The 27,314-nt window shown below is 36.7% G+C and overlaps 2 protein-coding genes across 4 annotated transcripts; both read right to left on the reverse strand.

Annotated features, from left to right (window-relative positions):
• Positions 1-230: 230 nt before the first annotated feature.
• Positions 231-8,281, reverse strand: LOC107802226 (putative glycosyltransferase At5g20260). 2 transcript variants are annotated; one of them, XM_075250174.1, is made up of 5 exons: positions 8,001-8,281; positions 7,760-7,920; positions 2,370-2,468; positions 1,829-2,183; positions 231-958 (listed from the first exon to the last, which is right to left on the reverse strand). In XM_075250174.1, exons 1-5 carry the CDS (start codon positions 8,115-8,117, stop codon positions 293-295), a joined length of 1,398 nt encoding a protein of 465 aa, XP_075106275.1. In that variant the 5' UTR covers positions 8,118-8,281; the 3' UTR covers positions 231-292. The 2 variants fall into 2 exon arrangements, with proteins under 2 accessions (XP_075106275.1, XP_016481167.2); XM_016625681.2 differs by lacking the exon at positions 2,370-2,468 and having other exon boundaries at positions 8,001-8,275.
• A 2,333-nt stretch (positions 8,282-10,614) lies between these two features.
• On the reverse strand, positions 10,615-17,436 carry LOC107802224 (putative sucrose-phosphate synthase 1). 2 transcript variants are annotated; one of them, XM_075250188.1, is made up of 13 exons: positions 17,029-17,436; positions 16,751-16,840; positions 15,854-16,092; positions 15,662-15,725; positions 14,811-15,509; positions 14,501-14,617; positions 14,223-14,354; positions 13,947-14,123; positions 13,225-13,278; positions 13,072-13,134; positions 12,040-12,957; positions 11,812-11,935; positions 10,615-10,997 (listed from the first exon to the last, which is right to left on the reverse strand). In XM_075250188.1, the coding sequence occupies exons 1-13, from the start codon at positions 17,212-17,214 to the stop codon at positions 10,726-10,728; spliced, it is 3,135 nt and encodes a 1,044-aa protein (XP_075106289.1). In that variant the 5' UTR covers positions 17,215-17,436; the 3' UTR covers positions 10,615-10,725. The 2 variants fall into 2 exon arrangements, with proteins under 2 accessions (XP_075106289.1, XP_075106282.1); XM_075250181.1 differs by lacking the exon at positions 11,812-11,935 and having other exon boundaries at positions 10,779-10,993.
• Positions 17,437-27,314: the final 9,878 nt, after the last annotated feature.

A 27,314-nucleotide genomic window follows, 5' to 3' on the forward strand; every position in this document is an offset into this window, starting at 1 on the left:
AATCCGAATTGTATCATTCTTTTTGGGAGAGATGAAATATCTGATGGGTAACATTGAGACTCGAATCTAGGATCCCTACCCGCTCTGCTATCATATTGAAGTGTATGACTATCTCATCTAACCAAAAACAAACACACACAAAAACATACCCAAAACATAGATAATTAAAATAGCAAGAGTGAGAGTAAAACATACCCAAAACATAGATAATTAAAATAGCAAGAGTGAGAGTATTTGTAAAATCATATACATTGATCTAGTGATTACTTATTCTGAGAGAGACAATCAGTTGCTAATCAAGAACTCTAACATTGAGCCTTCTAAGCCAAATGGAATGAAGTACCATATGCAACAAATCAAAAGGCTTAGCTGGTCTATTTAATGTAAAATGTTGCCTTACTTGCATGACAATCTTCTGCTTCTTTAAGTACTCTTCCATTGACACACCTTCCAAAATCTCTTTAAGTTCAGGTATCCGACCAACTGATATCTGAATCGAGAATTCCTCCCAATCAAGAACATCACTAAACGGCAACACATAAGTATCAGAGATAATCACAGGTACACATCCTGCATGAATAGACTCCACGATTCGAGGACTTGCTACTTCATAACCACTAGGGCACAGACAAAACTTTGCTCGTCCCATTAATTCGAAATAATTCGAGTTTTTTGGGAGGTATTCATGGACTTGAACGTCAATATCTCTGTCTTTCCAATGTTTTAAAAGTTGTTTTCTCACGTAACCATGAGCTCCGCCCGCGAAAAAACCTAGGATTGAACGATTTGTTGGTGATTGGCCGAGCTCAGGTGGGTTAAGTGATACTGTATCGATGATTTTTACTTCTGTCAAGGAGACATCTCTAGATGGTATGAATCCTTCTGAACTGTTGGCATTGCAAAGAACTCTAATAAAATTTTTGAATAGCTTGGGGTTGGCTTTGGTTGCATCAGGTCCCTGAAATACAAATAGAAGTTAGTATCTATACGTTATGTTATTACTCCAAATTGGTTCTATTTAGACATGATGTAGGTTTGAACTACACTAGTATTTACCTCAATACTAGATCATCAAAATTGGACAAACTTTATTTTCATTTTATTTTATAAACTAATAGTTGAAACCTCCCATCTTTAACTCAAAAATTTCAATGTCCTACAATGTATGGGAGGGGAGGAGGGGGGGAGGGGTAAGGGGTTGATAGAAATATTCTACTCTTCAGTTTATCAACTCAAGGCACTAATCATGAAAGGAAGGAGCTACCACCAAAGGATACAGTGCAGCGGATGTAGCTGCTCTTCCCTTAACCAGAGGTCTCGGGTTCGAGTCCTGAGTATGGAAATATCCTTGGTAAGAAGCGTTTCATCTCGAATGGTGCCCTATGCGGCGCAAATCCGGATTTCGTCGGACTCCAATGAGGGTACCGGACACCGAGTGGGAAATTAAAAAAAAAAAGAAAGGAAGGAGCTAAAAATAGATATAGCTTAAATTAATATAACACTTCTTTTTAATAATATAGTAACACATTTTAATGACACTATTGCTATTAAGAGTTTAAAAAAAACATTCTTATTAGTGATCATCTTCTTTTACGTATTTTCATGCTTCAAAGTTCAAATCTATTGACTTTTACATAGTTAGTGTAATTTATGAATAACCAATGCCACTTCTTAAAAGAAATCAATCAATAGATTCTTGAAGTCAGCCCACAAGGTTTGATCTTCCAATCCCGACTTATATTTTGGAGAGTTTAACTTCTATATACGGACAGGGTAATAATAAAAACTGACAATCAGTATTAGTGGAAGAAGAATATATGAGACGTACCCAATCATGGCAGCTAACATAGAAATGATCAGCACCATTGCTTCTGCTCCAATAAGGATACTTGTTGGAGACAACGTTAACATAATCAACAAAAATATTCTGCAGCCAACGAGAACCACAACTGCATCTTGGATTGTAAACGTATTTGACTGCCTTAGCTATGCTGATAGAAAGGAAGAAGGCTGTGGCATTCTCAGGACTGTTAGTAAGGAAAGGACTTTCTCCACTTTCCATTTCATCAATGAATTGCCCTTCGATGGAGTATATTTCTTTCATTGGTCCTCTGTGAAATAGTGGTGGCTCTCCTTCTTTGTACACCCATATTTTCAACCTCTTCTGCATTTCTATGTGGCTCCTGTCATAAATAATTTGATATGTTTTAAGTAAGTAGAGACCAGCTAGAATTTGAACCTTATCACTTCGGAATTACAATGACCTTACAAAGGTTTTGAACCCCTTTGACCACTAAGCTATGCTTTTGGGTTGTGTCAAGGGGATTCAAAACATAATATATAGAGGTAAAGAATAGATTTTGTCTTACATATACAACATAATTTTTCGATGAAGAGGGCTCGGGTGGACACCCTTCCGCCCCCCTAAATCTGCCCCTGGCAGAGGCGTCCTCTTATACTCTGTATCTCTGTCCAAAATATGTACAAATAATAAATTTTGAACCCATTAAATTACATGAGATATAATAGAATAATCTGAACCAATAAAGTTCAAATTATGGATCTGCCTTTGTGAGTATGTAGACCTTACCTCTATCCCGAGGGATTAAAAAAGTTATTTCCGAAAGACTCTAGGCTCAAGAAGATGGGAGGGGGGAGGCATAATTGATCCGAAATAAGTAACCACCCCAATCGTCCTAAATAGAGTAAAAATTGCGTAGTCTATATTCCAGAGGTGAGCCCAAGATTTAGAGGTAACGGGTGCACATTACATTCAACAAAAATTTATTTTATATACAGGGTGCCACTACTAATATGCATTACTATTTTGTAAAGGCATATCAATATATACATAGAATTTTTTCGGAACACTACGGATGCTAGTGAACCCTCGTTATATAACATAGGCCGCCTCTGCCCTGTCCACTTTTTTGGCGTGTTAATATGTAGCCACCAAACGCCATGTAACTAAAATATAGCCAATTTTCAATACAAATAATAAAATTTAATGAAAAATATCACTAGCTAAAACACGGGGAAAAAACTCTAGCACAGTGCGCTCGTATTCAAAATTTACTACATGTGTATTTAATGGTGTCAAACGGGCCGGTTGGGTCGAATATAAGCGGGTCAAAACGGATAAATTATTCGGCCTCATTCATATTTAATACGGATAGAAAATAGGTTAATTGGAGGATAATATGGATAATCATATTATCCATGGCTTTTGAATATGATCACTTTTGGAAGAATTCCTAGTCTCCCAAGCTTGAGAAATCCCCAATTGAGTCTTTACAAATATAAAAATTAAACCCAATAATTCTGGAAAAAATAAAATACCATATAAACAGAAAATGTAAAGAAATAAAAGTTAATCCGAGCCCACTGAATTCACAGTGTTTCCTTAAGGAATTTAATCCCCTCCTAGTACCCAAGGTTATGGATTATTTCCTTCCAGGATAGAACGAATTACACATTGGTGTAGTGACACTTCAAACCCGAGTGTTTCAGCGAACACAAAGTTCAGTAGCAAATCACACTTAATGTTGCTTTCTTTGAAGATAAAACAATGCAGAAGAAAGGAGGATAACTCAGAAAATCGTATGGAAATTCTGAGAGAATGGACTTGTATTTATAGCCAATGTTGGACTGAAAACTGAAGAGTTGCAACTCTTCAGAATAGTTGTTTATGCAAAACGGCCATAGCATAAATGCCATAATATGAATGGCTAATTTATGCACTAATAAACCGAGAATTGAAGAGGGAGGTTAATTTTCAGTTACAAAACTGAAAAACGGAAAACTGATAACGGATCGTTGGATTTAATATTAATATGTTTTTTTATTAAAACGGATATTTAATTACATTTCTGTTACTATTTTACTATTAACAAATAAATTTGGTCCAAAAAATTAATCAATCAATCATTTGACCGAAGCCGAGCGACGATGACAGTGCGAGACTTGCCTTCTTCTCAACTTTTTAAAAGCTAGAAGAAGAGCAATTGCTTATATACCCATCAAAAACCTCTTCCTCTTTCAATATGGGACAAAATTCTTTTATCAAGGAGGGAAACTCAGATATTACTCAAATATTTCATTTTCCCCTCTATTTCTCATTCACCCTCTTATAAGCATTTATATAGCTTAAAAACCCAACAATCCATCGATTATCCATTTTCTAAGTGGATAATATGGTTCTTATCCATATTTGATCCGTTTTTAAAAAATTCATTATCCAACTTATTATTTAGTGGATAATATGGATGAATAATTTATTTATTTTTAATCTATTTTGCCATCACTACGTGAAACTCTAGCTTAGTGTGTTGGAGTTCAAAACTCACTACATGTAAAAGCACAATTTGTTTTGCGACTTCTTTAGGTACATTTTAGAATATGATGAGTTTAGTGATTAATTTAGAACTCACTTGTAAAAGTTCTAACCTCCGTCACAGTGTGCTGAAGTTTCACACGTAAAAGTTTCGAACTTCAGTGCATTGTACTAAAATTTTAACTCTTTGTGTGTTAACTAGGAGTATTATTGTTTCAAATTTATTTTCACATTAAAAAAAGGCAGAATAGCCTAACAAAAATTTCTATTTGTCCGTTTTGTCATCCCGATTCCGATACTCTATGGAGTTTCATTCAAACACTTATAGTTGTTAAAACACACTACCTAAAATCCCTCCGATCATTGACCATGGCAACTTAATAACGGAGTTGGACTTCACGCGTACAACAACGAACGTAAACATTAAAACTTAGACTAAAAATAATTAAAATAAATAGAAAAAATAAAAAGGAAAATAAAAAGACAAAAAATAATAATAAAAAACAAAAAGGGACTCCTCTTTCTTCTTTTCCCCACCCCCTCCCCCCATGTCTTATTCTCTTTCTGCAATTGCCATTGTAGCCTAATAGCTATTTGAATAAGATAAAAAGAACAAAAAGAGAATTTAAAATAAGAACCAATAAGATTTTTCATTCCTATCCCTTTTACAGTGACTCAGCTAAGATATATACTCCCATTCTTTAACAGCTGTGAAGATTCCAAAACCAATGAACAGTAGACAGCCTAGGTACTATGACTAACGGCTATTTCAGAAAAAGGACAAGACACGTGTCGACTCACAAATGAGACAACAACAACTAGACTAAAAAGACCAACTAAAAACTAAGAGGACTAGAACTCAATTTACCAAGATTGCATCTTAACAAAATAACCCAATTTCAATAACCACAACAGCCATCTCCCGTTCTTTCCCCACACCTCCTCTATTTCTTTTCTCTTTCTCCCCTTATGCCTTTCCCGTTTTTTCCCCTATTTGTTTTCACAAAATTTCAATCAAAATTTCAGAAAAAATATTAAGAACCCATTTCTAAGAGCAACCCCCATTAGTGTTTCTCAGATGATCTAGATCTATGGTCACTGCAGTGTTGAATCTATTTTGGGTAACAATCGTTTCAGGACTAATGATTTTTCAGGTGGTGGACTCGATATATAATGGTGAATTTTTATTTGATGGAGAGAAGCTGAAGATCTAATTTTTTTTGGCAGTTTACCGTGGAGATATGGTGGTTTTAGAGGGTGAAGAGTGGTTGATGAAGGTCTTTGTGGTTGGGTGGGTGTACAATGTAAAATATGTGGACATATGAGGATATTGAGGAATTTAAGTGGTGGTGCATTGGCATAAATCAATGGAGGAAAGGTGTTCAAAGTGGTTCATATGATAAATTTGAAGCAGCCGGTAGCGGCGTTGGACAAAAATCTCTGAAACCGAGAGACGGGTGGTTTTTAATTGTTCACGGCGATGGTGTCGCTGGTAATTGAAGGCAGAAACTCCTATTGTTTCTGCTGAAAAAATGAAGATAGCTGGACAAGAAGAGTGCAAAAAGAAAACGAAAATTAAAATTGTTGAAATTAAAGTGAAAAAAATAATGATTTATCATTAAAAATATGACGTAGACAAGAGGAGTTGCTTTGATGGTAAACAACCTCCACTTCCAACCAAGAGGTTGTGAGTTCGAGTCTTCCCAAGAGCAAGGTGGGAACCAAGAGGTTGTGAGTTCGAGTCTTCCCAAGAGCAAGGTGGGAAGTTCTTGGAGGGAAGGATGCCGGAGGTTTATTTGGAAACAGCCTCTCTACCTCATGGTAGGGGTAAGGTCTGCGTACACACTACCCTCCGCAGACCCCACTAAGTGAGATTATACTGGGTTGTTGTTGTTGTTGTATGATCCACTTCGTGCGTTTGAAGTACACACGAGGCCGGAAGGGTTTAAAATAGTGTGTTTTAAAAATTATAAATGTTGGGATGAAACTCCATAGAGTATCGGGATCAAAATGATAAAACGGAAAAAATAAAAGTGTCTTAAATAAATGACTAAGGTTTAGTTTTGAAACAATCATTGAGTTTCTATTAACATTAACCTGAAAAGTGCTATCTTCAATTTCTACCCAAATTAAAATGGGTCGCCTTTTGCTTCCCAAATTTTGTGATCAAAACTTTTGTGTTTGTCTTAAATATTATCCGACCACGTTACATTTTCATGTATTTGTATGGGTCTAAATTTGGACGAGAATACGACAAGCGAAGAATTTTTCGTAGCTCGACGTTCTGCAGGGGACGACAGACAAGCGAACATGAGATTGTACGAATTTTACAGTAATATAGGTCCATTAGGGGGCATTAGGAATATTCTTTCGAATATTCTCTATGATTTGTCTTTTAGGGCTTAGAAGGAGTTTGTACTATATTTTTTATTTACAATTTTGTGGTTGTCACTATCTTTCCAAGCTATAGCCTATAATCAATCAAAATAGACAACATAACATAAAAGGCATCATAATGAACTTGAGCCATACACCCTTTTCGTTTTACTCAATAAATTGAAGCTACATTAAGAAAAAAATGTTTTCAAATTAATTTGACTCTATTAACTGAGAAAATCTCGTACATGTACTAACATGAATAAAGGTTATCGCACTTCCTCCCATGCAAACTTTACCCTTGGGTCAATTGTATAAGCTTCTGTATCAATCAAAGAATGGAGCGTATCTAACTTAAAGGCCTTTTGTATGGACAAAAAGATCATCTTTTTGACTTCTCTGTTCAGATTTTGATTGTGTTGATTCTTTAGTAAAGCCATACCCCAAGCTCTTGAGTGATAAAATGACTTGTATTTTTTTAATAATGGTGATTTTCGGATCAACTTATATACCTGCAATAAAATGTTTTCTCCCATCCGATGCAAGAAATGATCATGCACCTATATATCACGGTTGGAGATTGAACTCTGATTTTCTATAATTTTTACTCTCTTCATTGGCCACACCCTTATGTCCTAGACTCCTAGATGACAAAATGATTTATGTATATGTATATTTCTCTTTTATTTCTTTTTAATTTAATCAATATAGTTGTATTTTTCATTTTCCAATTCAAATACTTTTCTTAAGAGAATCTATGCAAAATAAATAAAATTCTAAATAATCCTACTCGTTAGGTAGGACAAAAGGTAACCCGGTGCATAAGGCATCCTGTACGTGTTCCCATAGGGTCCGGAGAAGGTCGTACCCCAAGGGGTTAATATAAACAGTCTACCCTAATACATGCATTAGTGGCTGCTTTTACGGCTCGAACCCCGTGACCTAAACGTCATATAGAGACAACTTTGCCATTGCTCCGGGTCTCCCCTTTCTATTCGTTAGGTTACGACTAGATAAAAGAAAAGCAGAAGAACAACATGAAAGCTTAACTGATAAAAGGCGTAAGGATTTCTGTAGACAGATCCTGTTGGAATGGAACTCCCATTTTCATAGAAAATATAAGTCCGTCTCTTAGCTGCTTCACGTATAGCTGCTCTAGCTCTTGCCAATCCTTCCTCAATCTGCCCAAATTTTCCATAGTTTTGCACCTTCTATAATGAATAAAGAGACCAAACGAATATAATTAGAAACATAAAAAATGACGAAGTAAATACACACTAATATTTTATACCTTATGTTGAGTGGAAGAAGAAGAAGACCGGAAAAGATTAGGGAATTGGATATGGAGAGAGGCGAGCAATAGTAGGAGGAAAAGAGAGGGATAGAATAGTGATGAAGCATTAGCCATTGTTAAGGAGAAGGAAGTACAAGTCTAGTAAATAACTGAGACTTTTATATATATATGACAAATTTAGATATTCTCCACGGTGTGATGTTATCTCAAATTAATTACTTGATTTTTTATATAGTTTGCCGCACCAAAAAACTTACTCACTCTCGATTTTTACAACAATTCAATGAATACACTTATCTTTGTGTTTCTTCTTAGAATGAAATGGAATCAACGTCCTTAGAGATAATTCTGGAGACACCCCATGATCAAGTATTACTTCGTAACACTAACTTATTTGTTGTGGTTTACATTTTGCAATATTACACTTAAATCGATTCCTGCGCAGAAATAGTTTTAATCTACGATTGGTCATGTAAAAAATTAATATATTATTAATTTGTCTTTGTAATGTTCTAATTAATTAGAGTAATTAATTTTGTGATGTTTGGCAGTGAAAGAGTTTGTTTTACAAAGGTGATTGTTCATTAATTAACCCATTTTTCTGTTTTCAGAATCACTTATTATCCATTTTTGTAGAAGGCTCAACAATATAATCTGCCTACCATTCTTAACGCCTAGTGATACGGAGTTAAGTAAAACTGCATCAACGTGAGATTAGACTGATTAACTTCACTTGATAATATCGAGCAAGGCAAAGTTAAACGTACACTTACAATTTCTATTAATTAACTTGATATAGAAGTTAACACACGAAGCTAATGCTAATAATGTCTAGGACCACGGTCTTGATTCATCACTACTATTGCAGCACTGGCATACACACTACATCAATATAGAATTAATACTTTACTTTGATTTTCATAATAACAGCAGTTGCTGATTTTCCCAGAAAGAATATGTAATAAAAATATAATCAGAAATATTACATCAGGCAGAGATTTGACATTCACAAAATATTCAGATTAGGTGTCTAGGATAGGAGAAGGAGAGGCAATATAAACTAGTCAATGTACATTATAAAGTTTGAAATTTAAATAATCGCAAATTCTCGCTGTTGCAGCATGTAGTTTTCATATGGTTATATTTACGGCGCAAATTATCCTCCTCCTAATTGACAAAATTCGCCGTCTTTTTATTTTACTTATTTTAATATGTTTTATATGTTTATATAATGCTCTAAAAATTAAATATTATGCCCAAAAAAAAAAAAATATGACCCATGTTTTGCCTCTTTGTTGATAGGTAACCGAATCCTTTTTTGCTGCTAATAACATCATATCTTTTCATTTCGTTCCAACAACTTGTGAGCTCTTTACGTTCCATATAACGAACACAAATAGAACTTGAATTTTATCTTATATTGTATTGTGGCTCAGTCATTTTACAGAAGGGAAAAGGGCCAGAAATACCCCTAACGTATTGGAAATGGCTCAAAAATACTCTCCGTTAACCTATTGGTCCACAAATGTCCCTAACGTTTGTTTTTGGGCTCAAACTTGCCCCTATATCTAACAGAACTAACCAGGTCAATTTTTTGACTTTAACTTTGCCATGTGGCATTTTCTTAACCCGCCATGTGTATTATTTGTATTAAATTAAGCCCACATCTATATTATACATTAATATTTTACATGATATTATTTTTAGGAGAAATAATACGGTGTAGTTGTTCATTAATGATGGAAAACTACACTGGCTAACGCTGGAGGATTCCATTGCCTGCTTTTGAGACCTCACATGAAGAAGCCGGTGCTAGCTTCTTCCGCATAGAACGAGGTTGGACTATATCCTACAGAAGAAACAATTTTATTTGGTTCAGATGATAATATATGGGCTGCCTTTGGCAAGATTACGTCGTTTCTGCCACTTCTGAAGAAGCATATTGCATGGTGGAAAGACGGGCTTGAACATAAGCTAACTCTGCCTGCAATGTCACAACCTACACGTATATATGAAGATCAAACAATTTAAATATCGATTATGAGAAATATCAAGCAATGTTTGAAATCTGTTTCTGTTCATCCCTATGATAATATTGATATGAGAAATAGTTATCACAATGTTCAGGGACATAGGTTTCTATTTTAGCCAGGCAAGAGTCTGCAATCAAATTCTCTCATAGACTTGTGCAGTCATCAGATAATATCAGGCAAGAGAATCCTCCGGCGTTAACCGGTGAATTTATCCTAAAAATAATAATCTATGTAAAATATATATTAAAATATTAATGTATAATATATATGTGAGTTTTATTTAATACAAATAATACATGTGGCGGGTTAAAAAAATGACACATGGCGAAGTTAAAGTCAAAAAAATGACCAGGTTAGTTCTGTTAGATACAGAGGTAAGTTTGAGCCCAAAAACAAACGTTAGGGGCATTTGCGGACCAATAAATTAACGGAGGATATTTTTGAGCTATTTTCAATACGTTAAGGGTATTGTTGGCCTTATTTCGTTTACAGAATTGCAATTGCAGTTACTAATATCAAACAATACACACTAATTATACCACCCTGGTGTTTGGGTGGGGATTGGAGGAGCACTAATATAAAACTAAACTTGGCTTCCTAAAGAAAATCAAAAACATTATCTCTTACACATTATCCAGAAAACTACATGAATGCAACAAGACACAGGAGCAGAACTGGTCATCTAGCCCCTAAAGAAATCCAAGGTTATTTAGTGCTACACTAATGTCCTCATTGCTGCAACTTCCACATTCAACAATGCTAGGGTTCTTGGCTGGCAAAACATGTTCCAGAGGGTAGTTCCTGTTTGAGTGAACTTTAGAGGCATCGCTGCAAACTCCCTTCAATACTACAGTTTTGTGTATTCCTCCAAGTAATAATTCATAATCCGTGTCTCCACTTTCTCCGACAAAAACCACAAGATTTGACAAGTTTATGCCCCATCGAATGAACATGTACCTGAATGTAAAGTCAATAGTTAATATAGCTTTTACTTATGCATATAAAAGAAGTGATCACAACAACAAAATTAATTGCCAGACCTTAATCTCTGACTAATTGGGGTCGGCTCGGCTATATGAATCATCTATATCCATTTTGTCAGCCGGACTCGCTTTTTCCAACATAGTGTTCTAGGACAAGCTAGAGGTTCTCTTACAGTAGAGATTTTACAGTTTTTGTTAACATGCAAATCTCCGAATACACTAGAAGGACTTCTATCAAAAACCTAACCTAATGTAAGTGTACGACAAGATAAATTCTTAATAGAAATAAGGGATGTTGAATATGCAAATGAATGGCAGCTGAGGACTAGAAGAGAAACAATGCATTTGGTCCAACAAAAGGTGCGAGGTTTACTCCTATGAACTTTTTAACCTTGTATTTCCACCTAAAATACATGTTGAAAACTGAAGTCATTTATGCAATGGAGAAAGCTAGTTGCTGTTCCCCTACTATGTAATCCTCAGAATTTCAAAGCATAATCAAGGAGACAAAAGGGGAGTTGTAGGGAAAATCCTTTATTAGGTCTTCAGAAATAAATCCCTTTTTTCTTCAAGATATCTTCAATCTCACCTCACTTCTTAGTCAAAATCAAAAGTAAATATCTAGTAAAGTCAAGATCCTTAGACAAATTTTACCACTTAGCTAACCTGTAAAGTCAAAATTAAGACTCAAGATTCACGCCTAAAAGGATTGACAATTTGATACTAGCACTGTGAAAATTTGTTAAAAAGAAAGTTTTGAAGGAGAAAGAAGATGGGCAGGAAATTATCTGAGGGCTTGTGTTCTTGAAGCGAGAACAGGGATCACGTTTAGCCTGCTACCACTTTGGCAATATATTGCATGGCATCTTAGCGCCTGAATTCTCAACAATCTCCTAACTTCCTTCACAGGAGGAACCTAAAGAGGAGATCAAACTCAGAACATTAGAGTTACTTAGATGAGTTGAACACTTAGAGGTAGTATTGCCACACAGAGATGCTTTTATGAGGAGGTGAACTTACTAATGATTGATCATTTATTCTGAAAGAATAGCAATGTGAAGATGCTGAGTCAATCTCTTTTATAGCTATCTCAGCTTTGTTTTTAACTTTGTCATTTAAAGAATCTGCCCAACGAATTATAGTTTTCCTCAGATCTTCTCCACCCCAACGATAATCAATGTGAGATTGATAATCTGAATCTATTGTAAAAGGAGGCCCCGAAGATTTCTCTTCAGAATTTAAACATGGATAATAAACCTCCCCACCACTATTGCAGATATAAGCATCAAAGTCATATGGTTTGAACTTTGCCAACTCCAAAAATGACTGCACCTCAGTAATGGTCAAGGCTGTAGACAAGATAAAGCCACAGTGTGAAGCACTATTATCCTTCTTGACAGTCTCAGTAATTATTTTGGTAATATCTGCCAAACCAGCTATGGTATCACAATCCGCAGCAATCACAACTAGCTTCCTTCTCCTTGACAGTGAAAACTTACTTTGCTCTGCTTTCTCCATGGGCCTACTTACTGGCAGTGGTGAGACCACATCATCCAATTGACTCTTCTTTTTGCTGGCATTTTCCACGAAATCCAGGGCAGTCACTGAAGTACCTCTTTTCTCATTTTTATCCCCGTCCAATGAGAGCTTCAAGCTTAAAGATAGATCTTTAATATCTCTCAAGGAATCTCCAGGTGAATCTGGTTCCGAATCAGAAGACTGATCCTCATTTCGTTTCCATCTTGGCTGCCTTTGTTTGCAAGACATCACTCGCGCTAAGTACGTCTTACAGTGCTCTGGCCAAGAGAAGAGATGTATATTTCGCAATCCGCTACCCCTACATCTTGCCCAAAGTTGCTTATCAGCTACTAGCTTTAAAAGCGCATCAGCCACAGAATGTTGATCATGTGGGTCAACTAGCAAACCATTGTCAAGCACCTGAAATGAAGTTAATAGTCAGACCTCGAACACTAACATGACTTCTAAATTCAGCTCCAATAGACAAACAAAAAAGTCCCTCAAGCAATAAGTTAGCTCCATCAAGAGACAAACCCGGTGAATGTCAACAGGACCACCATTTTTTGTGGCAACGATGGGCAAACCATGAGCTGCTGCCTGTTTGAATATGAGACATCAGTTTGCAAATGGAATAAGCAAATACACCATAAATCTGTTAAACTACGAAAAAGAAAACACAACAAGCACCTCAATCAAAGTGAGTCCAAATGGTTCAATGAATGCTGGATTGATGAACACCCCCTGCAAAATTGTGATATTGACAAGTGAAAATTTAACGAAAAGATATGAGGTTAATTCCCGCCATGTAAACGTTCAGACAACCTTCCTCCTTTTGGCATTCTCAGCTACTATAACTATGTGAAAAAAACATTACTGTCGCTATGAAACTGAAAAGCGTTCAGTTTGTCATTTTTCACCCGGTCATTGTTCATTTTATACCTGTCTTTTCTAAGCATATTGCATCGTATTATAGTAACCTTAAGAATTACAGCCTATCATGAAGTAGACAGATTTTGAAATCAATTCTTAGGTCCCTGTAACTGAAGCAGCAATCTGAACACTAAGCCCTCATGAAAGCTGAGGCAGCAGACACTTTCAACTATTGCGACTACTTTTCACTTCTGCTCCACAATCCAAAACTTCCATCTAGTCTTCGTATCATGAGAAAGGTCTAACACGAGGATATGTCATATCATCACGTGATTTACTATAAGTGAGTGGTCTATCTTCAGAAACAAATAAACAATGAAGTGATTCATGCGTGTTCAATCTGGAGGTTAGACGGGGTAACACTGTATAATCAGAGATAAAAGAATGGAAGTTCGGTAGGGGAAAAAGATTATGTGGGAACAAGCTATACAAACAGCTTACACCAAGATCACAGATATTAATGTAATTTGCTGCTCTACCTTTGATTTTGCAGCCAAACGATATATTTCCGGAACATCAGATTGCTTGTGATGCTTAGGATATGCAACTTGACCATATAAATCATACTTGTCGATCAATTTAAGTATTGAAACAAGGACAGATGAATTTGTACCGGACATTTCATCAATTACATCACGATTTCCCATCACTAATGTCTGCAATGGTACATAATAGAAGAATATTACAAAAAGAACTATAATTAAACCGCAAAATAGGCTTTAAAATATTGATGTATTGGGGAAATTGGTAATTACGAGGTTTGCAAGCTCTCTCAACTGTCGGCACTCTCCAAATGCCTTGACTAGAGTGATTAAGTTTTTCTTTGGGTCAGGCCTGGCAAGAGCAAGTATCATAGGCTTGTGTGGATTGGTAAAGAAGCGCATGACCTGTCAAAGAATTATAATTGAGTTAGGACCTACATCAAATCTTCACAATGTTAAGTAGATGACTGGTTGAAGCAAAAATATAAAAAGGAGCCACATAAATCTTCAACATAGAGGATGATAGATTCAAGGAAGATAGTGATTGAAACCTCCAACCAAATAGGCGGATCTGCATTCCCAACATTATGTTCATTCCCTTCGGTTTCTCCATCCATGTCACCTTCATGTGGAACAATATGGTGAAATTCCATTCCTGGAGGAATCACCTGCCAAAGTAAAATAACAAAGTAAATATATACACAAAAGGGCAAAGAAAATAACTAGATAAAGATACAAAGATGATGCAAGAATAACGAGCTCAAGAAAGTCTTTGGAACAGATTATACGAAAAGAAAGAGAGCATATTTTAAGTACAGTGAAGACAGAACTAAATCTAAAGGAAAAGAAAAAGTGGCTCACCATTGCGCGAGGCATAAATCTGCCATAGCAACTGACATTTCGTTTCATTCTTGCCCTAAGTTTGCGTTCTAACTTTGGATCAAATCCATCATAGAGATTCCATTGTTCTTCTATTTCCTGCTGTGTACTAGTAATTATCATCTCAGACACATCAAGAGACAACTCTTCAGCCTCTATACGCCGCATTATTTTGTAAGTTGCGTTTATCTCCTCTTTTGGTTGCCGTCCTTGCTTTAGTAGTTGTTCGAGCTTGTCTCGTCCAAGTGAATGGCCAGTTAAAACCATCGGTACATTTAAAGCCCCCGACAGAAGAGCAGCGGACTCACCGGCATCTGCATAGTGTCCATGGATTACAACAGGCCAAAGTGGCTGCCCGCTACCAGTTTGCTCGCCTAGAACCTTCGACATCTGGACTATATGACTAAGTGCACCATCAACAAATTCAGGAATATGAGGCCAAAGTAACTCTTTTGGGACATATTTATCTTTTGGGCCAAATGGTATGCGGATGATGTAGGCACCACCACTCTCTCCTACTTCATGCATGGTATCTGAAGAGTCTATTAGATTTAGCATTTCTGTTGGTTCACCATAAGTCCAATCTACATCAGGTGCTGATACTTGTCTTGTCAACAAATCAACACGATAAACTCCAGGCATCACGCCTAAAGCTCTAGCTAATTCCACAACATACTTGACCTGAGTTGAAAAATGAAAAACTTAAAACCAACTTCAAGAAACAGAAACACATACTGACACAGAGCATCAAAAAGTTAAGACGATGTAGCAGATAATAGTTATATGAGTAACTGTGCCAACAAAGTGTTGTTCAAAGAAAATATCGAAGTTACTTGGCCACCCGTGTCAGAATCCCGACCAAGCTCCATGTTTTCTCCCCTTATTAAGCCATGAAGACTGCAGTAAGGTTTCTGTTAGACAGAATTGATAATATGAAGACACTTCAACTTACTCTTAGGACCCGAAGTGTATTAATTATGGAATACATTAAAACATAAGATCTCAGAAACTAAAAAGAATCATGCCTTATCAACACAATGTAAAGTTTCTTTTCCATGTATTGATTAGCCCAATTTGCCATCGCATCAACAGAGCTGACCCTGGACATTCTTCCTCGGACACTATCACCATGAGCTGAGAGGTCACCAACCATATCTACCTTTTCCCCATCCGATAAGTCTGACATATCAACAATTGCCTCTCTACGTGCCCTTTCACGTTCACGATGCCTTTTCGCCACACGCTGAGCTTCTTCCCCTTCAAGCTGCAAATATCATAGCAAGGGCAGACATTACTTTCTGATTGAACCAATTATACAATGGTAAAGAGAGCATGTCTCAGTAACCAAGGATATTGACAATAACCAGAGCAAGTGGTAGCAAATGAGAGCTACCACACTGTCCAGTGTAATTTGCAAGTTGGTAACTGTTATAGCAGCTGTCCAGCTTTTAGTGACTTGAGATTAAGAATGTACAAATTCATAAACTCTATATGAAGGGAATCAATTGGACAATACAGGTTTATCACATTTTCCTAACTTGATATATACTACAAACTGGATAAAGATGTCATACGATGGGCAAGAAATTTGCCTGAATAATATTATTGGCATTGCTATGGTTTCAAAATGTTTCTCACTAAGATACAGGCAAAGTTCTAAACATAAAATAAATCTAGTAGAGTGACATTCATAATGGTATTTGATACTATTAAACAACATAAATGGTATCACTTATACATTGCGTGTGAATAACCATCACTGACTTTTAGTCATAAACTCATCAAATTGAAAGATGATGCAATTAAGTGAAGTCAAAGAACTAATGAAATCAAAAAATTTTAACCAATAAAAAAAAAAAACAAAAAAAAAAAACAAGTGAACTAAAAGTACAACCAGGGATATAATATTCCTAATTAAGAACCTGTTTCTTCTTGCGAGTCAAATTCCAAATCCTCCAGCACATGTTTTCCAATCTTGTATTCCTCTCCTGCGAATCCCGAATTGACGAAGCCTGTGACACAACAATTTCAAGAGATCTAAACTTAATACTCATGTCATTAAATATGCATTTCATTCGGCCCAAAAAAAAAATGTAATTCTCTATCTGCTTCAATTTCCATATCTTGTGCACAAACATAAATACACTTGTATAAATTTAATGAGTAGGACCATTAGAATGGCCGGTAAAGGAGGACTTACGCGAACCCAAGAGCGGTGAAGATCGGTTTCATCGAAACCAGTGATGACTTCCTCGACGAAGTAACGAGCGGGACTGAACCGACCTCTTTCCCTTAACAACAGCGACGATGATTTTGGATCGTTGATCGGCGGACCTACGTCCAGGATCGCCTCAAGGTAACTGTTTATCCATTCGTTTCCTGCCATTTTCAGGCTAGAAGGAGAAAAAAACTCCAAATTCTTCAGTAAATTTCAAACTTAAATGGTGTATAAACATGTACAGAAAATTTTATGTATCATGTTGCTGTAATGTCAGTGTGTATTACTCTGTGTGAGTGTGTGAAAAAGAGAGAAGTGAGAATGTGAAATGGGGAAATGAGAAACCTTTGCTTGCATTGTATGGCAGTTTTTGCATGTGTGTGTGAGAGAAAGAGAGACGGTTGGAAAAGGTCCATACGCAAAATAAACGGCGACGTAGGAGGTGGTGACCGAGTGAGAGGCTAAACTCGTAAATTAGTTATTTTCTTGAATTTACTTTTTCCCTTAAATTTATGCATAAATAAAATGATATAGTAAATGACAAAATTACAAGAAAAATAAGTAAGGAGTGTATGTTAAAGTAATTTATTTTCTTTTCAAATTATTTAAATATTATTTAAAGATTTATGCAAATTAAGATATACCTCAAAAAATATGATTGACGAGATGAAATTAAACATCTACTACAATACCTTTATTAAATTACTACTATCAGTGCCCTCCATTGAACCAATTTTGTCAATGATTATAGGCACGTTAAAACTGGGACACGTTGTCTAAACAAAGGGTACATGTGCCGGCCCAATCAAGACTCACGCAAGGCGTGCATTCCCGAGGGATGCCCCGACTATGAAAGCAGTGTAATCTTTAGAAGAGTCATGCTCACTCCGAAGGCGCACGTTACGCAGGGATAGCTAACGTACGCTCATCATGATGACTCGATGGAAATCACAGATAACGGCATCGCCAGCTAAACCGGAGGCGGCAGAAGGAGAAATAATTGTAATATCAGAGTCGGGGATTTCACAAACAATAGGTCAAATACAATTAGTCCACTGAATGACTGGAATGGGGAGTGCACTAACTGTCATGCAAGCTTCAAAGTGTACTGAAATGGAGAAGGCTCAACCAGTAGAGGCGGATAGCAACACAGCAGCTAGGAAGCTCACGTTCTCAAATCAACGCTCAAACCATGAGGGAACAGAGACGACGCTAGCTGAGGTGGTTAAAGGCAACAGATCTCAACAACAGAGGATGCAATTGGAGTACTATCCTGCAGTTATCAAAGAAGGAGTAAAGGTGGTTCGTCTAAAACAAGTGGAGGTGGCTAAACAAACCCAGAAGTGGCAAGCATCACTAATTAGGTATGTATTGGGTGGAAATCCATCCTTCAAAGAGATGCTCAAATTCGTGTATGACGTGTGGAACTTCGTAGCAATTCCCAGGTATTTCTTCATGATGATGGATATTTTGTATTCAGATTTGAATCTGAAGATGATAAGAACAAAGTTGTTCAGAGAGGACCATACACATTTCATAATCGACTTATGATATTGAAACAGTGGGTGCCTAAATTTCAGATGAGTAAAGAAATGACGCGAAATGTCCCAAATTGGGTGCTATTTCCAGGGTTACCAATTGAATATTGGATAAAGGAGAATCTAGGTTGAATTGCAAGTTATATAGGGAAACCTATATGTTTTGATAGACTAATGATAGAAGGAGATAGAATATCCTATGCGCGAATGTTAATTGAAATGGATATTTCTCAGGAATTACCAAACAGAATGCTAATTGAGAAGGCTGATGGCAAATATATGCAGCAAGTCCTAGATTATGAATGGAGACCTTCATTCTGTGAAGTATTTTTCCAAATAAGACAGCATGAATTTAACTGTGAGAAGGCCCCAGCAGAAAAGCAGCAACACAAGGAGGAGAAACAACAAAAATAAGGAAAACCATTCAAGCAACAGAAGAGGAAAACACAATGGAAAGTAAAATCTGTTGTTGAGCAATCAGAAGTATTAGTACAACAGGAGACAGGGAAAGAACACAATGGGGAGACAAGTGAGAAGCTGCAGAAGCAACAAGAATAACAGAAGAATGCAGAACAGAATGCTGAACAAGAGGAGGCATTCCAGCCACAACAAAGATCCAAAGGAAAGCAGAAGATGAAAGTACAAATTCAAAGCAAGAGAACTCTAAATGACACTAAGATAGAGAAACTGTTAATGACTAATAGGTATAGCTCTCTGAGAATACAAGAGGATTGCAGCACTGCAAAGGTGACTGAAGGGATTGGCCTCAATGAGGAAAATCCACCATGATAATAAGCTCTTGGAGTATAAGAGGGCTGAATAAGTCCTACAAGCAGAGAGAACTCAAGGCCTTTCTGCTGAAGCACAAATACTTTACTAGGCTGCCTTGAGACAAAGATAAAGCCTAGAAGTGTGAGCAAAGTTAAAAGTAAGTTTTGTGGGGATTGGCAAGTGTTTTTAGATGAGAAGACAAGTCCTATTGGGAGGTTATGGTTATTTTGGAAGGACAGTATGGTCCAAGTCCAAATTCTGATGGTCACTACTCAATTGATTCATTGCCAAGTGAAGGAAAAGGGGTCACAATTCTCATGTTACATCACTTTTGTATATGGAAAGAACAAAGTGCACCAAAGGAGGGAGCTATGGGATCAACTAAGGCAGATTTATAGCACAATGCAGGAGGCTTGGTTGGTAATAGGAGATGTTAATAGTGTTCTGTCTGTTAATGATAGAATAAATGGCAAACCTATACATCAAGCTAAATTAGCGGATTTCCAAGTCTGTATAAGAGATATTGGAATGAGACAATTGAATAGAAAAGGCTGTCAGTGGTCATGGTGCAATAAAAGGGATGCGAGAGATAGAATCTATAATAATATTAATTGGATGTTTGGAAATGCCTCTTGGCTTACAAAGTATAGTAGCCTAGAAGCTGTATATGAACCACCATGGATTTCTGATCACTCACCTATTGTGATAAACACTAAAGTGGTAAAGAATCACTTACAAAAGCCTTTTAGGGTTTACAATGTTTTGCTATATCAAAGGGAGTTTAAAGAAAGTGTGAATGAGGTCTGGAACCAAAAATTGAGGGGTATACTATGTACTATGTGTGGATTAAGCTGCAAAGATTATAGAATAGAACCAGACAGATGAACAAGGAGATGAACTCATTGGAGAAGAAGATTGTGAACTTAAGAATGGAGCTGCAGAATACTCAAAGAAAGCTGGATGATGACCCTCTCAACCAACAACTAACTGATCAAGAAAGAGAGTTGATTATGCAGACTGAAAAATGGGAAGGGGTAAATGAACAGGTACTCAGACAAAAGTCCAGAGCAGTGTGGATAAAAGTAGGAGATAGAAATTCTAAATTCTTTCATGCTCAACTAAAAAATATGCAGGCAAGGAACAAAATTGCATCCATTTGTAATAAACAAGGGAGGAGAGTATCAGAACCAAAACAGATTGAACAAGAATTTAAAAGCTTCTTCCAAAGCTTATTGGGCACTTCAGCAAGTGAGATCCCCTGTATTGATATTGAAACAACTAGAGATGGACACTACCTTACAAAGGAGCAACAACAATTGCTTATTGCCCCAGTAACTATGGAAGATATTGATAAGGCAGGGAAAGAGCTACCAAATAAAAAAGCACCAGGGATGGATGGCTTTCCAGCAGAGTTTTTCAAAGAATACTGGCACATAATTGGAGGAAAAGTCAAGCAAGTTATACAAGAATTCTTCAAAATTAGGAAGTTGCTTAATAGTATTAATTGCACAACAATTACACTAGTACCTAAGGTTGCTAGCCCAAACTCTGTCAAAGAGTTTCGACCTATTGCTTGCTGCACTACAGTGTACAAGATCATATCAAAGATTCTCACAGCAAAATTGAAGTTGGTAGTGGACTCAATTGTGGGACCTTCTCAGTCAGCTTTTATAGAAGGGAGAAACATACTTGATAATGTCATTACTGCACACAAGCTAGTCAAGGGATATACTCAAAAGGGAGTTTCACCAAGATGCTGCATAAAGTTGGACATAAGGAAAGCATACGACTCAATAGAATGGCCTTTTCTAAAAATGATATTGATAGAGTATGGTATGCCTACTAAGTTTGTGGAGTTGATAATGAACTGTGTATCTACTGTCATCTATTCATTGATACTAAATGGAGGGTTAACAACTAACTTTCAGGGAAAGAAGGGGCTAAGACAAGGAGATCCAATGTCTCCTTATCTCTTTGTATTGATGATGGAATTTCTGAATAGGGCATTGAAGAAGCTGAAGGATAACCCTAACTTTAATTATCATCCGAGGTGCTCCAGAAATAATATTACTCACATATGCTTTGCAGATGATTTGATCATGTGTTTAGAGCAGATAGGGTATTTATCAGATTACTACTAGACAGATTCAATCAGTTCTCAGAAGTGTCAGGCCTTAAGGCTAACATGGAGAAGAGTGATTTATACATTGTAGGTGTTACAAAGGAATTCAAAGATATGATTTTAGAAGAGATGCAATTTACACTAAGGGAACTACCATTCAAATACCTTGAAGCACCATTATCCTTCAAGAAGCTCACAATTCAACAGTGTATGCCATTGATTGAGAAGATCACAATTAGGATTAATTGTTGGACTACTAAGCTACTATAATATAGTGGAAGGCTTCAATTGCTGAAAAATGTAATCTTTGAAATGCAGACTTACTGGCACAAGTATTTTTGTTGCCAAAGAAAATTCTTAAGCTAATAATTTCAGCTTGTAGAACTTTCTTATGGACAAGAAGAGGTGAGCCATCAAGGAGAGCTTTAATTGCATGGGACACAGTTTGTATGTCTCTCTTAGCAGGTGGGTTAAATGTACTGGATATTCATATATGGAACAAAGTTGCACTGTGTAAACTACTATGGGCTGTTAGTATAAAGAAGGATACCTTATGGATACAATAGATACATAGCTACTACATCAAAGGGCAATATAGCATGATGATTGATACTCCTAAACAAGCATGCTGGCTTGTTAGAAAGATTTTTGATATTAGATATTGGTTTATGGAAAAGTATACAAGTGTTGAGTTGCACAGGTACTATAGAAATGGCAAATTTAGCATCAAAAAGCTATACATTACTATGAGACCTCAATCTTGTGGAAAAAAGTATTAATTGGATCTAAAGCAATACCAAAATACTGATTCATCCTATGGTTAGTAGTACACAGGAAATTGACTACAGTTGATCGACTTGAGAGATGGGGAGTAACAGTAGCAAAGGAATGTGTACTATGCGCAACAAAAGAAGAAAAGTCAATGGAGTATATATGTTTTGGATGTGATTATGCCAGAACAATATGGGCTCTACTGTTACAATGGCTGAATGAAAAACATCAGATTGGAAGCTGGGAAGAGGAGATTTAATGGTTGAAAAGAAGGACTGCTAGTAAAGCTCGAGGTGAAGTATTGATATTCCTATTCACAACAATGGTGTACCATGTATGGGCAGAGAGAAACAAAAGAAGATTTCAAGGGAAAATAGTTGCTTGTAATCAGAGGATCAAAGACATTGTAATGGAGCTACATATCGCAGGGCAAAGTGAAACAAAGTGGCACAAAGAGCTGGAAAAGTTGAAGAATTTTCCTAGTTAATATAGTTCAATGTAATTGTTATAGGAAGTTTTGTTAACTGATTAGTCAGATATTTCTATAGATAGGTCTAGTTCTGGAGTCCAAAAGAACTAGCAGATATAAATACTTTTACTTGGTTAAATAAAAGTTTAACCAAAAAATTTGGTATCACAAACCACAACGATAAATCTTCCTTCAATTACATGCAAAGTAGTTGATGACACCGGGGTTTAAAATACTATTCCTTCTTATTCATATCATCCATCATTTTAAAATAACTATTTGTTAAGGAATATGTTTAATCAGTAGACTTGGAATTTTTATTAATAACAATCAAAATGTAAAAATGTAAAGAGGTAAATCAACAAAGAGTCAAAGTGTGTTAATATATAGTGTATATACATTAAAAAAATTACCAAGCTAAATAATATAATTTTTCAATGAAGAGGTGTTAGACATTCCTTGCATATATGTTGCTCCACAACTGTGTTTAATAATATTAATCTCAAAAATATTGTCTATAAATCATTTACTTATCCTCGTGAGCATGCTTATAATTTAAAAGGGGAAAAAATATATAGTCCAAATACATAAGTAGCCCCTCAAACTTGACTATTTTTTTTCATTTAGACATTTAAATTAAGTCTTGTTCCTATTGAATACTTATACTATCCAAATTATGTATCAATTACGCACAATTTTTTCCGTCTTTTTAAAGAGTTTGTGCTTATTATCAGACACCTTTATATGGTAAACTGAATTTTTTTTAAAAAAAAAATCTTTTACAAATTTATTTTTAGTTCCCACCCCAGCCCCGCCCCTTCTTCTTGCCACCACCCACGTCCCCCATTTTTCCATCTATTGTTTTTTTTCTCCCCATTCCCTATTCTTCTTCCTTTTCAGTTAGACCCCATGCAATGGATGTAAATGTTCAACTATATTCATGTTGCCAGTTGCCTGCAAATTTCGCTAGTAATGCAACAGTTTCGAATCCACATGATAGAACTAAAGTTTGGATTTACCATCGGGAGGGCAGTTAATAAATGTGTATTATACATATATGGGAAAGAGATATTTCTTACACAATTTACTTTAAGAGTTTGCTTTGTAAGTTGGATTATTCAATTGGGTATATTGATTTGTGGTGGCAGTACTTACCCAAGAGATTGGAATTAGAGAAACATTTAGATAAATTAATGATAAATGATGGTGGTACTCTTTTGCTTGTGATATGGCTCATTATCAGTGGCCTTTGATACTGCTCAACTAATTTTTGATGTCATTTGCTCTAAAAAGATTTTATAACAAGCTCTTCAAGCCTGTATACGAGTAAAACCGGTCTCGTAGTACATCCCGGTCTCTAATATGATAAATGAAACTCGAGATATGGTAATAGGGGGCCTAGACCGAGGTAGAGATCTCATCAATTCTGAGTCCGGACCATAGCGCCCGCCCTCGAGGATATCGAGGTTGTGATTCGGGATCGGTTCTGGCCTTGATTAACTTCGAAGAACGTTGTTAGGTAGTCAAGCTCGGCCAACAGAAGGCCGTGATATTTGTGACCAATCGAATATCATGGTAGAGATCTCAGCATATATCGACAATAAATTAATTAGGGAATTTTTTTACCTTTTATAGAGTTGTACCCAACATAGAACTCCTCTACTATATAAAGGGGTCTGATTACTTGTAAAAACTATTGTAACATGCATTCCAAACAATACATTATTTTTTTCTCTCTAAGCTTTTATTCAATTGTGTCCTGATACCGATCGAAGTGCATCCAATTCGAGGGTGGCCAATCTCTCAAGACTGTAACTGTTCAATTCGTGTGGTTTAAATTTACTTTATCATTGTTTATTTCAATTGCAACTCAAGTTATCGCTTTGGGTCAAATTAATTCGCGTATCCTTAAAACCACTTACAAACTCAATTGTTATCCGATTTTGAGGATAAATAGTTTGGCGCCCACCGTGGGGCTAAGGATAATAGTGGTTATGTGATACAAATCTCCATAACACATACTACTTTATACTTGTTCTTTGAAGTGTCTCTAATTTCAGGTTAAAACTCAAAATGTCGAACTCTCAATCCGCACCCCTACATATTGACAATGAGTCCAGTCATCACGGTGAAAATAACAATGTAGCACCCGGTGATGAGGTACTGCCCGTTGATCCCGTCAGAATTCCAGTCGCGAACCCGTTTGACCCTAACTTGCATGTGTCTATCAACACAAATCTACCTACCAACCCTGAGAATAGCATCCGCGGTGGATCCCGATCAGCAGCTCAAAATACACAAAACAATGGGGGAGACGAGATCAATTTATGGGTGATCTTCAAAATGTTATAGGCTCAACAGGCGACGATAGCTCAGTTACAGAACCAAAGCCACAACCAAGCAGAATTGAACTCGATCTACCCCGGGAAATCACCCACAGGGGTGAACCCGTTACAAAGAGGTCGAATGAAAATGAATCGGGAACTAACCCCAAGGTCATAAAAAAGCTTGAGGAACTGACAAAACGGGTAGAATCAGGGGAGAAGAAAATCAAAGCAAATGACAAAAAGGTAGAAACCTACAACTCCAAGGTCGACCAAATCCCGGGAGCACCGCCGATACTGAAAGGCCTGGATTCTAAGAAGTTCGTGCAAAAACCTTTCCCTCCGAGCGCGGCTCCTAAGTCGATCCCTAAGAAGTTTTGCATGTTCGAGATTCCTAAGTACAATGGAACGACCGACTCAAACAAACATGTTACCTCCTATACATATTCCATCAAAGGGAACGACTTGGAGGATGATAATATCGAGTCTGTCTTGTTGAAAAAATTTGAAGAGATCCTATCAAAGGGAGCTATGATATGGTATCACAAATTACCTCCTAATTCTATTGACTCATTTACTATGCTTGCAGATTTTTTTGTGAAAGCACACGCCTGGGCTATCAAGGTCTAGACTAGGAAGTCAGACCTTTTCAAAGTAAAACAGAAGTATAATGAGATGCTCAGAGAGTTCGTATCTCGAATTCAAATGAAATGGATGGATCTGCGACCAGTTGTTGATAATTGGACCGTTCAAGCTTTCACCAGGGACTCAATATCAAAAGCTCGGTGGCTTCACAGTAGTTGAAGCAAAATCTGATAGAATATTTGGTTGTTACTTGGGTCGACATGCATAATTGGTATCAATAAAAAATCAGAGTCGAAGATGACCAACTTGGGGCCCCTTCAGGGTCCGTTTATCCCGTCAAACCCATCAACAGAGTCAAGAGAGATATCGATCGTGAACCGAGGTCAAATAGGGATCAATACCAGCCGTACAATAGAGATCGAAGAAGCAGTGGGCTCGAGCGAAATTCTACGCAAAATAAAAAGAGAAGTGATCGAGGTCAGAGCAACCGGGGACTCATAAACAATACTGGTTTCGACAGGCCTATTGGGCCTAAGGAAGCACCAAGGCTATCGGAATACAAATTCAACATCGATGTTGCCACCATTGTATTAGCTATAGGATGCATCAAGGACACCAAATGGCACCGACCTCTACAATCTGATCCAGTCCAAAGGGATCCCAATCTAATGTACAAATATCATGGCACTCATGGTCACAAGACAGAAGACTGCCGACAATTAAGAGAAGAGGTGGCCCGACTATTCAACAATGGGCATCTCCGAAAGTTCCTGAGTGAGGCCAAGAACCACTTCAAGAACAGGGATTCTAACAAACAGATCGAGCAGGAGGAACCTCAGCACGTCAATAACATGATCATTGGTGGGGTCGATATTCCCCAAGGGCCAATGCTGAGGCACACCAAAGTATCCATCACAAGGGAGAAACAGACTCGGGATTATGTACTGGAAGGAACCTTGTCTTTCAACAATGAAGACGTTGAGGGGATCTTGCAACCCTACAATGATGCACTAGTAATATCGGTACTTGTAAATAAATATTGATTTAAGCATATGTTAATTGATCTAGGTAGCTCGGCTAACATCATCAAATCAAGGGTCGTGGAACAACTCAGCCTACAAGACCATACCGTACCTGCATTCTGAGTCCCGAACGGGTTCAAAATGGCATGCGAGACCACTAAAGTAGAGATAACATTGCCGATGAACATCGCAGCAACCATGCAGGAAGCTAAATTCTATATAATCGAGGGAGATATGAGATACAATTTATTCGGGAAGCCATGGATTCACAACATGAGAGTAGTGTCTTCGACACTCCAACAGGTGCTGAAATTCCCAACACCCTGCGAAGTCAAAACAGTTGTAAGCACGTGATTTTTGCACTATGAGAGAATTACTCCCAAAAAATTGAAAATAAAATAATTTTCCTTTGTGTGCAAATTTTGAGAATTTTCGTGGTATTTTTGGATAATATTGGTATTTGTCTGTGAATATTTATTTGTTAAATTAATAAAAATACAAAAAAATATCGCATTGGCATTTAGGATTTAAGTTTAAAATTAGAAGTAATTAAGTTTGTTTTACAAGAATGAAAATTACAAAAATATGCATTGTTTGCATTTTTAGCATTCAATGTCAAATTGTGCAATTTTGTTTTAATTGGTGTTTAATTATGTATGATAATTG

This window comes from Nicotiana tabacum, chromosome 1, assembly GCF_000715075.1.
Source record: "Nicotiana tabacum cultivar K326 chromosome 1, ASM71507v2, whole genome shotgun sequence".
Classification (NCBI taxonomy): Eukaryota; Viridiplantae; Streptophyta; class Magnoliopsida; order Solanales; family Solanaceae; genus Nicotiana; species Nicotiana tabacum.